General features: G+C 46.0%; 1 protein-coding gene across 1 annotated transcript in view; it reads right to left on the bottom strand.

Annotated features, from left to right (window-relative positions):
• The window catches only part of ADAM12 (ADAM metallopeptidase domain 12), a 325,280-nt gene that overhangs the window by 117,857 nt on the left and 193,072 nt on the right, over positions 1-14,351 (bottom strand). The window contains exon 5 of the mRNA XM_011930297.1: positions 10,701-10,777. Coding sequence (XP_011785687.1) covers positions 10,701-10,777 — 77 coding nt within the window. The remainder of the gene's footprint in view (positions 1-10,700; positions 10,778-14,351) is intronic.

Below are 14,351 nucleotides of genomic sequence, written 5' to 3'. Positions count from 1 at the left end.
CTTGTGATCCGCCCGTCTCGGCCTCCCAAAGTGCTGGGATTACAGGCTTGAGCCACTGCGCCCGGCCGAAACAAATTCTTTATCCCTTTACTACGTGCAAGGCACTAGGCGAGACATGCAAAGACCCCTTGCCTGTGGTTCCCATTTCAAATATAACTCATGACCAGGGTGTGGGAGCACGACTGAAGAGGTAAGAGTTTAAACCGTGATAAAACACATTAAGAATAGTTATTACCAAGGACTGGGCATGGTGGCTCATGCCTGTAATCCCAGCACTTTGGGAGGCCGAGACTGGCATATTACTTGAGGTCAGGAGTTCCAGTCCAGCCTGGGCAACGTCGTGAAACCCCATTTTTCCTAAAAATACAAAAATTAGCGGTGCGTGATGCTGCGTGCCTGTAATCCCAGCTACTTGGGATGCTGAGGCAGGAGAATAACTTGAACCTGGGAGGCGGAGGTTGCAGTGAGCTGAGATCGCACCACTGCACTTCAGCCTGGGTGACAGAGTGAGGCAGATACCGTCTCAAAAAAAAAAAGTGTTATTACCAGCATTGCCAGCACACCAATAATAATAATAGCAGCTATGATGTATGAAAAGATTCCCTGAGTCAGGCTCCTTTTTTAAATTACAGTGTTATGGAAAAATAATTCACATAGCATTAAGTTCACCCCTTGAAAGCATGCAATCCAATGGTTTTTAGCATATTCACTGAGTCATGCAAACACCACCACTATCTAATTGCAGAACATTTTCATCACTCCCTGCAAAACTCTGGACCTATCAGCAGTCACTTTTGACCTTCCATGGCCCCCATGAGCCAGGATCTCGAATGTATTATTTTCTTTTCCTTTTTTTTTTTTTTTTTTGAGACGGAGTCTCGCTCTGTCGCCAGGCTGCAGTGCAGTGGCATGATCTCGGCTCACTGCAACCTCTGACTCCCTGGTTCAGGGGATTCTCCTGCCTCAGCCTCCTGAGTAGCTGAGATTACAGGCATGTGCCACCATAGCCAGTTAATTTTTGTATTTTTAGTAGACATGGGGTTTCACCATGTTGGCCAGGAGGGTCTCAATTTCCTGACCTCATATCCACCCGCCTCGGCCTCCAAAGTGCTGGGATTACAGGTGTGAGCCACCATGCCCAGCCAGGAATATAGTATTTTCTTTAATATTTACAGCAATCCTGTAAAGCAGATAACATGAGCCCATTTTACTAATGAGGAAAATAAAGATGAGAGCCCTCAGGTCACTGTAGGAAGTTCTATAGTATCTCCCCAGCCCCCAGAAAAGATATGTTTAAGTCCTAATCTTGGGACCTGTGAATGTGACCTTATTGGGAAAAGGGACTTTGCAAATGTAATTAAATTAAGGATCACAAGATGAGATTGTCCTGGACTAGGGTGGGCCATAAATCTAATGACACATGTCTTTAGAAGAGTCCGAAGAGGAGACACACAGACGCAGGGAAGAAGGCCAAGCGAAGAGGCAAGCAAAAACGGGAGTGACATCTACAAGTCAAGGCACACCAGGGATGGCCAGAAGCCACCCAAAGCGAGGAGGCAGATGTGGGAGGGATTGTTCTGTAGAGCCTGCAGAAGAAACCAACCCTGCTGACCCCTTGATTTCAGACTTCTGGCCTGAAGAGCAGTGAGAGACTAAATTTCTGTTGTCTGAAGCCACCTCGTTTGTGGCCGTTTGTGAAGGTAGCCCTATGAAACAGACACAGCCATACAGTTGATCAGCAGCAGGGCCAAGATGTCCCAGTCAGGACCCGGCTCCTGGGCCTGGTCACTTGCCCTCATCACACTGGATGGCCAGCCTCCTCTTCAGGGTCACGCACAGCACTAACACCGGGGAGGACCTTCGAGGCTGATGCACGACCTTCGAGGTCCAGGTGAGCCAACCCTTCCTTCAGGCTCCCCAGCATCTAGGGCTCTTCTGCAGAATTCCTCATGCGGTTTTGTGCAACCTGCTTCCCCTCACTAACAACATTTTATTAAATTGATATCTGGCTCCCTTTACACACCCAGGGAATAGTCTCCTTATTTCTGTTGTTTTTCTTAGAACCAGCTTTGCAACTTGCACGTGACCAGTAGGTGAGTAAGTGATCACTAAATATTTGCAGGACTATTGAACAAGCATAAGACTGAACTAGAGGCTTTGACATGTAGGCCACGGAGAGCCATGGTGGGCTGGAGTGCAATGGGTTGGCAGGATTTATGATATGATCTAGTAGTGTTTTTAAAATATGACCTTCTAGAATGTGCAACATGGTGATGAAAGGAGGGGTGGAGACAGAAGCACAGTGGGGGAGGCAATTTTCAAATCAAGGACGGGGGGTTGAACAAGGATGGTGACAGAAGAGAGAGGGATGAAGGAGACGCTACAGGGGAGAGTGTGCAGGGCCTGGGTGGATAAGGTAGGTTATAGAAATCTCCCTGAGGTCAGGCTTATAGACTTGAGATGGTGTGGATCTTCTGGAGAAGAGGTCAGGTGGAAAGCCAGTCTGGGACCTACCCGGAGGAGTTTAGATTGAGACATCCTGAGTTTTGAGTGACAGTGGGGCCTGGGGAGAGCTGAGAGACTTGACCTTGGGTGTCCTTCAGAGTAGATGCCACCTGGCAAAACCACCGTGGCTCCCTGTGGCCTGTGCGTCAAAGCCTCTCGCTGACTCATGCACTCGTCCAACAATATTTCTGCAAACAGCTGAGGTGGGCTCCCAGGGATGGCTCTCACAGAAGTTTACCCGGATGTCCAAAGATCTCCATGGGAGGAAGCAGAAGGGAGAAGGGAAGCAGTGTGGAAACCTGGCTAGAGACAGCTGGCCAGAGGTTGGAGGAGAGCCAGGTGGGCTAGTCAGACAGATGCTGACAGAGTGAGTGCTATAAGTGCAAAGGTGAAGGTCAAAGTGGCTTTACCGCCATTGCATGCCAGTTTCCTCCTTCACATGATCTACTGCACTTTAAATAGTTTTTAAAAAGCAGATTGGCCAGAATTAAGGTTTATGAACCGCCTGACCTTTGGGAGGGCACATCTATTCCTGCACTACTTACTGAGTACTTGTAACATGCCAGGGTCTGGGACACAGCTGTGTTGGGGCACCCAGTCCCTGCCTTCCTGGAACTCCCAGTCTAGCAGAAGGAAGGCAAAGGCAAGGCCACCTCCATGCACCTGACCTTCTGGCTGTTAGACCTATACACTGCAGGCACCTCATAGAATGAGGTATGGCAGCTACCAAGGCACGGGGCAAGGAAGGAGAGGGGCCTTAAACACATATTTACAAAGCACCTGCTATGCTACCGGAACTGCAATGTGTGAGAAAATGCATGACAGCACATGGCTGAGCCAGATGGCAACGAGGTGGGGACACCAGGGGAGGCTTCTTGGAGGAGGAAGCAGTGTTTGACTTGGGCCTTGAGGGAAGAGCAGATCTTCCAGAGCCAAAAGGGAGAGCGGGGAGTGGTCTGTCCCAGGCAGAGGGGCAGCACCATGCATGTGGGGGCACGCTCTGGAAACAAGCGAAGAAACAGCGTAGCGGGAATAGGGTGGTTTCCTCAGGAGGGGGACAGTGGGACTGAAAAAGAAGGTTGGATCCAAACTGTGCAAGAGGTTTAGCAGAACAAATATGGAACAGGGGGTCAGCCAGACTTAGTTTAAGATCGAGTTTTGACCACTATCACTGAGAGACTGTGAGGAAGTCACTTTCGTGGTTTCTGCTTTTTACCTGTAAACCAAGGAGCATGAGACCCGTTCGTGGCTTCTGTGAGCTTCCCATGAGAACAAGGAAAGGCGCGGTGCCCATGCAGAAGAGGCCCCCTGTCTGCAGCTGGGATGAGGAAGGGGAGTGAGCTGGGTCAGTAGCTGGTGATATGAGGATGAGGCAAAGGGCTTTGTGAGGATGGCGATTTCAAGGTACAAACTGCCTGACAGCAATGTTGCAGGTTGGGGAACGAACTCCAGGCCCCTGAGGATGCCATGCCTTAGTTGGCTGCTCAGGTGACAATAACACCTGTCCCATCCTCATGAAAATACGAATCATAACAACGATGAAAAATAAAGTACGAGCTACTGCAATTATCATCACCACCCCACGGAGTGGACACGCATATGAGTGTGCGGTATACGTGTGGGAATGTGTGCAGGTGGGCGCTGTGCATGTGAGTGTGTGGACATCTGGTGCTCAGGTGTCACCGACCCCATTTAAAAAGGAAATAACTATGATTACAACCAGTCTTTAGTGTACGATCTGATCCAGATACCACTTCCTCATCTAGCAGGTGAGCGTGGCTTGGGTCTTTTAAAGCACAGGTGGGCCCTTAGGAAATTCAGCTTCAGTCAAACCTCTGTGCCTGCAGGTGATGAAGACTTGGGGCTCATTCCAACAGCAAGAGCCCACGAGACTCCTCCTGCCAGATACCCGAGTCGGAGCTGAGAGGGCGGAGCAAGAGAACCAGAAAAATAAGGGAAAGACAACCTTTTCCCTCCAGGAGCTGAAGCAGTGGGAAGGTGGCATTTAGGAACAAACTCGGAAGATGGGTGCATGGCTGTTTTGATGCCCCAGCAGGAGCATGACAGGGCTGGACATCTGTCCCATTACAAAGTACAGTAGGTCAGTCTCTCTGGGCCGAGAGCTGGATTCTCTTCCCCTCTCAGCGACAGTTTGATGTCTGTGCCCTGCAGAGTTGTGGATTATCTGAAGCTCATAGCGGTACCTCCAGGCTCCCTGACTGGCAGGAATGAGAGCACCAAGCCGCCAGAGCAAATGGGGGACCAGAATGTAAAAGGGGGAGGAGAATCACAAGCACTGCCCCGAACCCGTATTCACTGGGAGTTGCGCATCAATGGCAGACATATGACACGGGACAAAATTAACGTATGGCCTCAACCTCACATTCGACTTGGAGTCATTTCAAAGTAAGAATAAACTCCATGGCTGAACTCCGTTTTATGACCCATTTTCCGTGTTGCACTTCATTCCCTCCATTCAAGAGCCATCTCCTCTTTAATGTCCCTTTCTACTGAGATTGTGCTGTTTTTCTCTCTGTGTGCTTTCTGCTTCAAGCTTCAAATGATGAAGAACAACTTGTTGGGTTCCCTCCTTCTTTTGTGTTCCAGGACAGAGTTTTTTCTTCCTGCTCATTTGTGATCCTGTGTTTTTAAAGCAATGTGGGATGTTCTTTCTCTGCGAAACTGGAATCTGTTGGGCTGTAATTAATGTGTCTTCTACGACACCCCAGCTTCCCTCCACGTTCCTAGATTTTAACGTGTTTTTGGAGCATACCACGTTTAACACAATTTTTAATCCCTGTTTTCTTTCTTAACAGCTAGCAGGCTGGTGCTACTCTAGTTGCATTTTTTTCCCCTTTATTTCCAGTCTCAATCAATTCTTCTGTCAGTGAGCAGTTGATCGGATATAGCTTCCCTTCGCCCTGGTCTGATTCTTGACTTGAAAGATCATAAAGTTGACTGTACAGCTGCGGAATTTCTCTGTTGATGCATGGTCTGCTGCTTTTGTAACAATAGCACAAAGATCTGAGAAGTCAAAATTCTCAGGAGTACCCACAGCGAGGAGTTCATTAGACCCACACAGCATTCCTCATCACCATTCCCATTCCCTCTTGGTGGCTGACACAAGACAATGCAGCACTTACTCTTCTGACTTTTCCTGAAATCCCAGCTGCAAGGATTTCACAATATTCTTTTCTGCCAAATTATGGGTCTGTGCCTGCTCCTGAGGATGGGGGGTGGACGTGGGGACTCAGACACTGCAAAGTCTGGTGAGCAAGGTCATTACCACCATGTGGAAGGAACTGGCAACCCTGACAGTTGCCCTGCACCTTTGTGGGAGACTGAAAGAGCTAAGGCAGTGTGCCTGGCACAGAGTGACTGCAGGGCCTGCCTGGGAAGAGCGATGGAGGGTCGTGACGGAGTGGCAAGGCCAAGCCCTATGGGAGGATTTGTCTTGGTTGGATATTACTCTAGGAATACCTTCCCCAGTTGTCACTCTCATGAGTTAATGTCACTGGTTTATAAGTTGTGTTATTAAGGTAAATAAGAGCTATTAGGAACTCCTTGTAGTTAATCCTTTTCTCTTTGCCCATCAAGAATCTGATAGCCCTATAAAGATAGCCTGAAAATTATCCGGCCAATCCTGGATGTTTCCACTGATGGCTGATCTCAGTTTTGACGACTGAGAATTTCTTCATAATTGTTGCTGAAAGAGGCCTATTTGTTTCTGAGTGTCCCTGGCTCTCAGTTGTCCATTTTTTTTTTTTTTTTTTTGCCAAAAGCTCATTGCATTTCTTTGGTACATTCACCCCTTCCCTGCTCCCTGCTCTGGGGGCCCTGGGTGCAGTTTTCCCTCAACCTGGTCCAGGATATAGACCCATAACTTGTTTGACCAGATCACTGAGCTCCACACTGGCCACTCTGATTGTTTCGCAGATGAGCTCGTGGCCTAGTCAGAGCCACTGGGATGTGTTTAGATGACCTCCACTGAGCTTGGGAGAGAGGCCCTTATTCTTCTACTTGCTTTTTGAACATGGAAGCCTCATGCTGCCAACAAAACAAAACAAAAACTGCCTATTATGGACTGAGTGTTTGTATACCCTGCAAATTCATATGTTAGAGCCATGACCCCCATGTGATGGTATCAGGAGATGGGGCCTTTGGGAGCTGATTAGGCTTAGATGAGATCACGAGGGAAGCCCCATGATGGGATTCGTGACCTTATAAGGGACACCAGAACTTCCTCCCTCTGTACACGCACCAAGAGAGGTCATGTGAGCAGACAGCAAACTAACGCCTGCCTGGAAGCCAAGAGAAGAGGCCTCAGGAGGAAAAACTGACCTTGTCAGCTCATTGATCTTGGACTTTCCAGGCTCAAGAACTGTGAGAAATAAATTTCTATGGTTTGAGCCAACTAGTCTATGGTACCTTGCTATGGCAGCCCATGCTAAGATAGTGCCTGAGAATGAAAGTAACACAGAAGGTGGTAGAGGCTTGAGATAGAAAATAGACCCTGATAATATTAGCTAGGATGCTGGATCCAGCCATGCCTGGACTTTTGAGTAGCATAAGCCTATCTCCACATTATTTTGTTTTTCTTTAAGTCAGTTTGAGTTTTTATTTTTTATTTTTTTTAGAGGGAGTCTCACTCTGTCTCCAGGCTGGAGCGAGCACAATCTCAGCTCACTGCAACCCCCACCTCCCGGGTTCAAGCAGTTCTCTGCCTCAGCCTCCCAAGTAGCTGGGATTACAGGAGCATGCCACCACGCCTAGCTAATTTTTGTATTTTTAGTAGAGATGGGGTTTCGCCATGTTGATCAGGTTGGTATTGAACTCCTGACTTTGTGATCCACCTGCCCCAGTCTCGCAAAGTGCTGGGATTACAAGCGTGAGCCACCATGCCCCTGGGCAGCTTTTCTCTTCTTTACACACATTGACCTTAATGCCAAATTGAAGGCTGAAAATATCCAGCCTTCAACACATGACCTTTGAAGAAAGAGGTCTACCTTTCAGGCCCCAGAGAGGCACAATAGTAAAGTGTGGATTTCCCTTTCCAAGTGTGTGTGGTCCTTACTACCATGGCCTTGTGTGTCTCTGCCCTGGTCTCTACAGGAGCAGCAAAGCTTTGCAAGGAATTATCCCAGGAGTGCTGCATGAACACACCTCCCCAAATAGTCCAGTTCCAGAATCAAAGAACAAAGACAGTCTCATGATGCTCACTAGAGGCCGGCACAGGGCTTGGCTTTCCTAGAGGTCACTGCATTTGTTTACCGTTTCTCCCCTGGCACCCATCACAGGGGAGAAACAAACTCAAACTTCGTTTGAACATGCAAACTTCCCACCATGCAAACTGGGGCTCAGAGAGGCCCAGTGACCTGCCCATTGTCACACAGTTAATTCACCACCCTATCATGTTCTAGGCTGAGAACATCTACCTGGGGTCCCAGAGTACCCATTTTGAATTGGTCACTCACCTTCACCTCAGATGCCACCAGGTCTGACCCCATTTCACCCCCAACCCTGCTCATCTCTGTCCCCTCTAGGAATTCAAGCACTAGTTTTCCATGAAAACCGGCCCCTTATCCCTCACAACTCTTTAATCCTCTACTGACCCTATCCCCACTCCCTTTTCCCTAACCCTTCCCACTGTGCTCTTGGGGCTCATGGTCCCATCCTCAAATCCTCTCCTGATCCAAATCTCTTCCAGCATATTCCTCTTACCTCCTTCCCCTAGCTGAATCCTGGCCGATTCCACTGATATCATCTCCCCTGCAGCCTCTCAGGATGATATTTCGTTACTTAAAATTTCTCCCTCATGTACCTCAGCTCCTTAGTGGTGAACGGTTGCCATCTTTGCTCTAAATTGTCACTTCCAAACTCTCCTCCTTCACCTTCTCCTGAGCACCCACCCTGCACGCTGGGTGTGCACGTGTATTGGAGTCCCTGCCAGGTGGCGGATTTTGTTGTATCTTCAGTAGGTCCTTTCAAGTACTCACACCCCACACTTCCTCAGGAAAGTGAGTCTAAGACACAGATCACCAAAAAAATTTAGTCACCAGCCTCTCTAATACCCTTGGAAAAGTCTCTCAGCTCTCACAAAAGTTGCCACCTTTGATTAGGCCTGCCCCACCACCTCTTACTGGAGTTACTGTGAAGGCACCTACCCAAGCCTGCACTTCTGTGCATGTTCCCTACAGTCTTATTTCCAGCCTGACAGCTGGAGTGCCCCTGTAAAAATGTTAAGTCAGACCACATTACTTCAGCTCCAAGCTCCCCTGGCACCCATCATTGCGGGGAGGCCAAAGGACATCCGACCACCTTTGTGACCCCTGGTGATCTTACCTCTCCACTTCCCTTCTGACCTCATTTCTTTCTATTGCCTCCCTGTCCCTGTCCTCTCTAGTTATGCTGGCCACCTTGCTGCTCTGGGAATATCTCAGGCATCTTTCTGCTTCAGGAGCTTTGCACATGCTCTTCTGTCTGATATGCCACCTACATCATCTAAAGGGCTCACCTCCTCCCAAACTTCCTTGACTACCTGTTGCCTTTCCTGTCCTCCATCTCAGCTTTGTCTTTCTCCATGATCCTTGACATCATGTATCTTACTCTATGTCCATTGTCTGTTCCTTCCACTAGGAAATGCTCCAGGAAGAACATGTTTTGTTCAGGGCTGTGTCCCCAGAACCTGGAACAGAACTGGCAATGAGGAAGCACTCAAGTAATGTTTTCTGAATGAATGAATAATTGGAGAGAAGCAAATTCAAACCACAAGGCACCTCCTTCACTTTTCAGAGTAGCAGACATCTTAAAGTTCAGTGTTGCATAAATAGGATATAAAAATGCTTTTAAAAAATGCAGGTATGCAGAAATGAGTGTGTGCATGCGAGTGTGTGTGTTTGTTCAATGATTTGGGTCTGTATCTGCTGACTTGGAGAGACAGACGGGGTTGGGTGATAAAAGAAAGCTGTAGAATGATGTATATGACATGACTCTATGTTTGTAAAAATAAACGAATATACACCCCAATCTCTGACTATGTGTTTACATGCACAAGGGATCAGAAACCTGGGAGGGGAATTCCCAGTTTGCATTTTTATCTGAGTGGGACTGGAACCGGATGAAGGAGGAAGAGGAATAGCTTTGTGTACATATTTTTAGGTACATGAAAGGACCAATGTTGGTAAATACTTAGAGATAAATCAGATGTATTGAGCAATGGGGCAGATGTGAGCGAACAGAACTCTCATTCTCTGCTGGCTGGAGCAGAAGTGAGAGCAGCAAAGAACCAACTGGTAGGTGTGTTGTTGTTAGGTGTGTCACATGCACATTCTCATCCTCCATGATCCCACACAGAACCCGCAAAGACGTCACAGGAACTGCTGATATGCAGAATGTGATTCTGCTTTTTAACTCAAGCAGGTACATCCTTCCATGGCCTTCTTTCTTCCCTCCCATGGAGCCATGCTTTGGTGCCTTGGGCCAAAGTTACCCAGGACTCTGAGGATACAAGCATTTAGTTCACAAACTCAACAAGTAAATCCAGTAAAAAGGCTGAAACAGCTGGAAATTTCTCAAACAAAATGATTTTCCTGGGGAGCACATAAGGGCCACCCGATGGCTAATAACTGTGATGTGGAAGGAAGAGGGCTGCGAGTAACACCTGCGGTTGACTTGTCTAGCACGGGAAGGTAATCGCTTCCTGCATCATGCCCATAGCACAGTAGCAAACTCCCTACCGATCCATGCCTATATTCAACTCACCTTGGTCGTTGTTAAATTAGTTTCCTTATGAGGGGAGGCCCTTTAAGATTTACATTAAGCCAGCAGCTTCAACATTAGTACCTAATGTTCTGTCCTTTAGCACTGGGAATTATAAAGCATCAGAGTCACATGAATGGAAGCTAATTCACAAAATGTTTGGATGTTGAAATTCAATCAGTTCAGTCACTCTCACCCCACCAGGCCTGAGGACAGCACTGAAAGAGGGGACATGAACATGAGGCTAAGATCCTGGGTGGCCATGCTCTTGTAAGCAATGCAGTGAGGGCCTCCGTGTTCTCTTGCCCAGGTGGAGGTGCAGCTGAGCTGGGAGCCCCCATCACTGACTCTCAGTGCTTTAGCATGAGCAGGAAAAGACAGAGGTTGTCTGCAGTAGACGGCTGAAGACTGGAGCCACCACGGTCATGGCCACTTACCTGAGACCAGAACAGGTGCTGAGACTGACGGCTGAATCAGAATACCCCCGTACACGTCCATGGTAGTAACAGTGACCCTATAGGGGAGGAGGGGAGAATCCCATTTCAGTTATAACATATTTTTGCCCACTTATAATAAATCAACTGCCTCCAATCCTCTTCACTTGTTTTTAGCTATAGAATTTTCTTTTGCGGCCGGGCGCGGTGGCTCAAGCCTGTAATCCCAGCACTTTGGGAGGCCGAGACGGGCGGATCACGAGGTCAGGAGATTGAGACCATCCTGGCTAACACGGTGAAACCCCGTCTCTACTAAAAAACAAAAATCTAGCCGGGCAAGGTGGCGGGCACCTGTAGTCCCAGCTACTCAGGAGGCTGAGGCAGGAGAATGGCAGGAACCCGGGAGGCGGAGCTTGCAGTGAGCTGAGATCCGGCCACTGCACTCCAGCCTGGGTGATAGAGCGAGACTCCGTCTCAACAAAAAAAAAAAAAAAAAAAAAAAAGAATTTTCTTTTGCATAAAATATTATTATACAGCCTTAATATTTAATGCAAAGCCCAACATGACCCAGACAGGGTCTATGTCGGGAATATCTGATTTACTTAGAGGTTACCCATAGGGGTTTTTAAATGAACCCTAGTTTCACTCTTGTCTCTCTGACACCCTACAGGAAAGCCCTGATACAGAATGTTTTACAAAATCCAGCAGCAGAACAAATCACATTGACATCGCCATTTTACCCTCATGTAAATTGTCTTTTGTAATGAGATGAAGAACTGTAGGGGGTATCTAAGCACACTGTGAAATGTAATAAAACAAGGCCTAAATCTGTGGCTTATGAAAACAGGAAAGCAGATGAGAGGAAGCGGGGGTGAAGAAAGAAGGAGGGGACCCCACTGAATTACCCAGTTGAGAGCTGAAAGTCTATCTCAGCAGGAAAGAAAAATAGGAAGGTCTTCAAAGTCTAAGACAAAAGTTCCCGTGTGTCATGCCTGTAATATTCTATCCTTTGATAATGTCACAGTTTACAAAAAGAAACCACAGCACAGACACTTCCTTAGTGAAGATAGATATCAGTCCGGAATCAAAGTTAATTTTATCACTGAGCAAAAGGTACGCTGCAGCTCCAGTTAAGTGGCCGACTGGCAAGAAGTGGCTGAGTATACTCAGTACTCCTCACCCAGGTCCTCTGGATGCCAGCTGGGTGCAGATCTCTGCAGAGAAAGGTACACGCATCTTCTCAGGGTTTCCCCTGAGAAGCTCCTCTTTCAAGCAGCTCAGATATTAGTCTGTCTCCACTGCACCCTCCTTTGTGCACGGCTCCTTCACACATGACAACAGTCATGCACTTTGTCCAGGGCAGAGCTTGGTGTCCAGTTGTTCTGCCCAACAAAACCCACCTTGACTTTGCTAAGAAAAAGTACCGGATGCAACTGAGTAATGAAGAAAACCAGACACCACCACGGGAAAGGGGCTAAGATGATCTCTTGATCTCAACGTAGATGACAAAATTCTCAGATCACCTAAAAGGCGATGAAAGGAGGGTGATGGGGTTAAGGGGTTGCAGGGACATTTATTATTCTGTTGAGCTTTTTCATATTAATTTTAGAAGTTCTTTATATACTCAGGATATTAACACTCTGCCTGTTATTACATGGGAAATGTCTTTTAACTTTGCTTATGATATTTTTTGTTCAGAGTTTCCGATGTATATCCATTTAAATGCATTTGTCTCTCTCTTCATGCATTTCTTGTATAGCTCAAGGTGGCTGTTTTCAGGATCACAAATATGTCCTTCTTTATTTTCTTCTATCTTTATAGTCTTACAATTAGCTCTTTAATCCATCTGGAATTAATTTTTGTGGGAGTGTGAGGTTCAATGCTAACTTTCCCCTACAAATGAGAGCCAGCTGTGCTTTGCTACCATTTTTCCTTTTCTCCGTGATGTGACATGCTACCTTGGCATATATCAAAGGCCCACAATATGTTTGTGGCACCACTTTTGTACTCTTTGTGCTAGCCCACTGAAACAGACATTCATTTGTCTGTTTCTGTGCCAATTCCACACTGTTCCAATGACTATTGCTCTATACTCTATTTTGATATCAGGTAGAATACGTTGTCCTTTAAAATTAAGATGAAATTTACATGCCATAAAACTCACCTTTTAAAAGCATATATAATCAGTGAGTTTTGTTGTATATTCACAATATTATATACTCATCACCACTAATTGATTCTAAAACCTTTCTGTCACCTGAGAAAGAAACCTCATATTCATTAACAGTCACTTCCCATTCCCTGCTCCTCCATCTCTGGCAACCATTAACCTGCTTTCTAACTCAATGGATTTGCCTGTTCTGTTATTTTATAGAAATGGAATCATACAATAAGTGCCTTTTGTGACTGGCTTCTTTCACTTAAGCATGGTGTTTTCAAGTTCATTCATACTGAGGCATGCATTAGAAGGTCATTCCTTTTCTATGGCTGAATCACCTTCTACCATGTGGATGAAAACATATTTTGCTCATCCAATTGATGAGCACATGAGTTGTTTCCACTTTTTGACTATTATGAGTAATGTTACTATGAATACATGTGTGCACATTTTTGTAAGGATGTGTTTTCAGTTCTCTTGGATATGTACTATGAGTAGACATATGGGTCCAAAAGTAAAGTTGCTGGTTATATGGAAACTCAATGTTTAACTTTTTAAAGTACTGCCAAACTGTTCTGTCAAGCAGCTGAACCCTTTTATATTCCTCTGAACATTAGATGAGGGCTCTAATTTCCCCACATACTCACCAACACTTGTTGTTTATCTTTTCCATTAAGCCATCCTAGTGGATATAAAGTGGTATTTCAATGTGGTTTTTGTTTTAATTTTCTTAATCACTAACGATGTTGGGCATTTTTTCATGTGCTTGTTGTCCATTTTTATACCTTCTTTGAAGGAATGTCTACTCAAATCCTTTGCTTATTTGTAAATTGGATGTTGGTGTTTTTATTGTTGAGTTAGAAGAGTTCTTCATATATTTTCAGCACTAGACCCTTATTAGATATAAGATTTACAGATACTTTCTCCCATTTTGTGAGTTGTCCTTTTACTTTCTTTTTTTAATTTTAATTTTATTTTTTTTGAGACAGAGCCTTGCTCTGTCACCTAGGTTGGATGGAGTACAGTGGTGTGATCTCGGCTCATTGCAACCTCTGCTTCCCAGGTTCAAGTGATTCTCTTGCCTCAGCCACTGGAATAGCTGGGATTACAGGCACATGCCATCACACCCAGCTACTTTTTGTATTTTTTTGTAGCGATGGAGTTTCACCATACTGGCCAGGCTGGTCTTGAACTACCGACCTCAAGTGATCTGCCTGCCTCAGCCTCCCAAAGTGCTGGGATTACAGGTGTGAGCCATCAGGACTGGCCCCTTTTACTTTCTTGATTGTATCTTTTGAAGCTCAAAGTTTTTTATTTGATGAGGTCTTATCTATTTTTTTCTTTGGCTGCTTATGCTTCTGGTGCCGTATCTAAGAAACCATTACTTAACCTAAGGTCATAAAGATCTACACGTATACTTTTTTTTAAGAGTTGTATGGGTTTAGCCATTATATTTAGATCTTTAACCATCTTGAATTAATTTTTGTATGTAGCTT

Source organism: Colobus angolensis, unplaced genomic scaffold (genome assembly GCF_000951035.1).
Source record: "Colobus angolensis palliatus isolate OR3802 unplaced genomic scaffold, Cang.pa_1.0 Scaffold85, whole genome shotgun sequence".
NCBI classification, from domain to species: Eukaryota; Metazoa; Chordata; class Mammalia; order Primates; family Cercopithecidae; genus Colobus; species Colobus angolensis.
The sequence above is the reverse complement of the archived record's forward strand: the minus strand, read 5'-3'. Positions and strand labels throughout refer to the sequence as shown.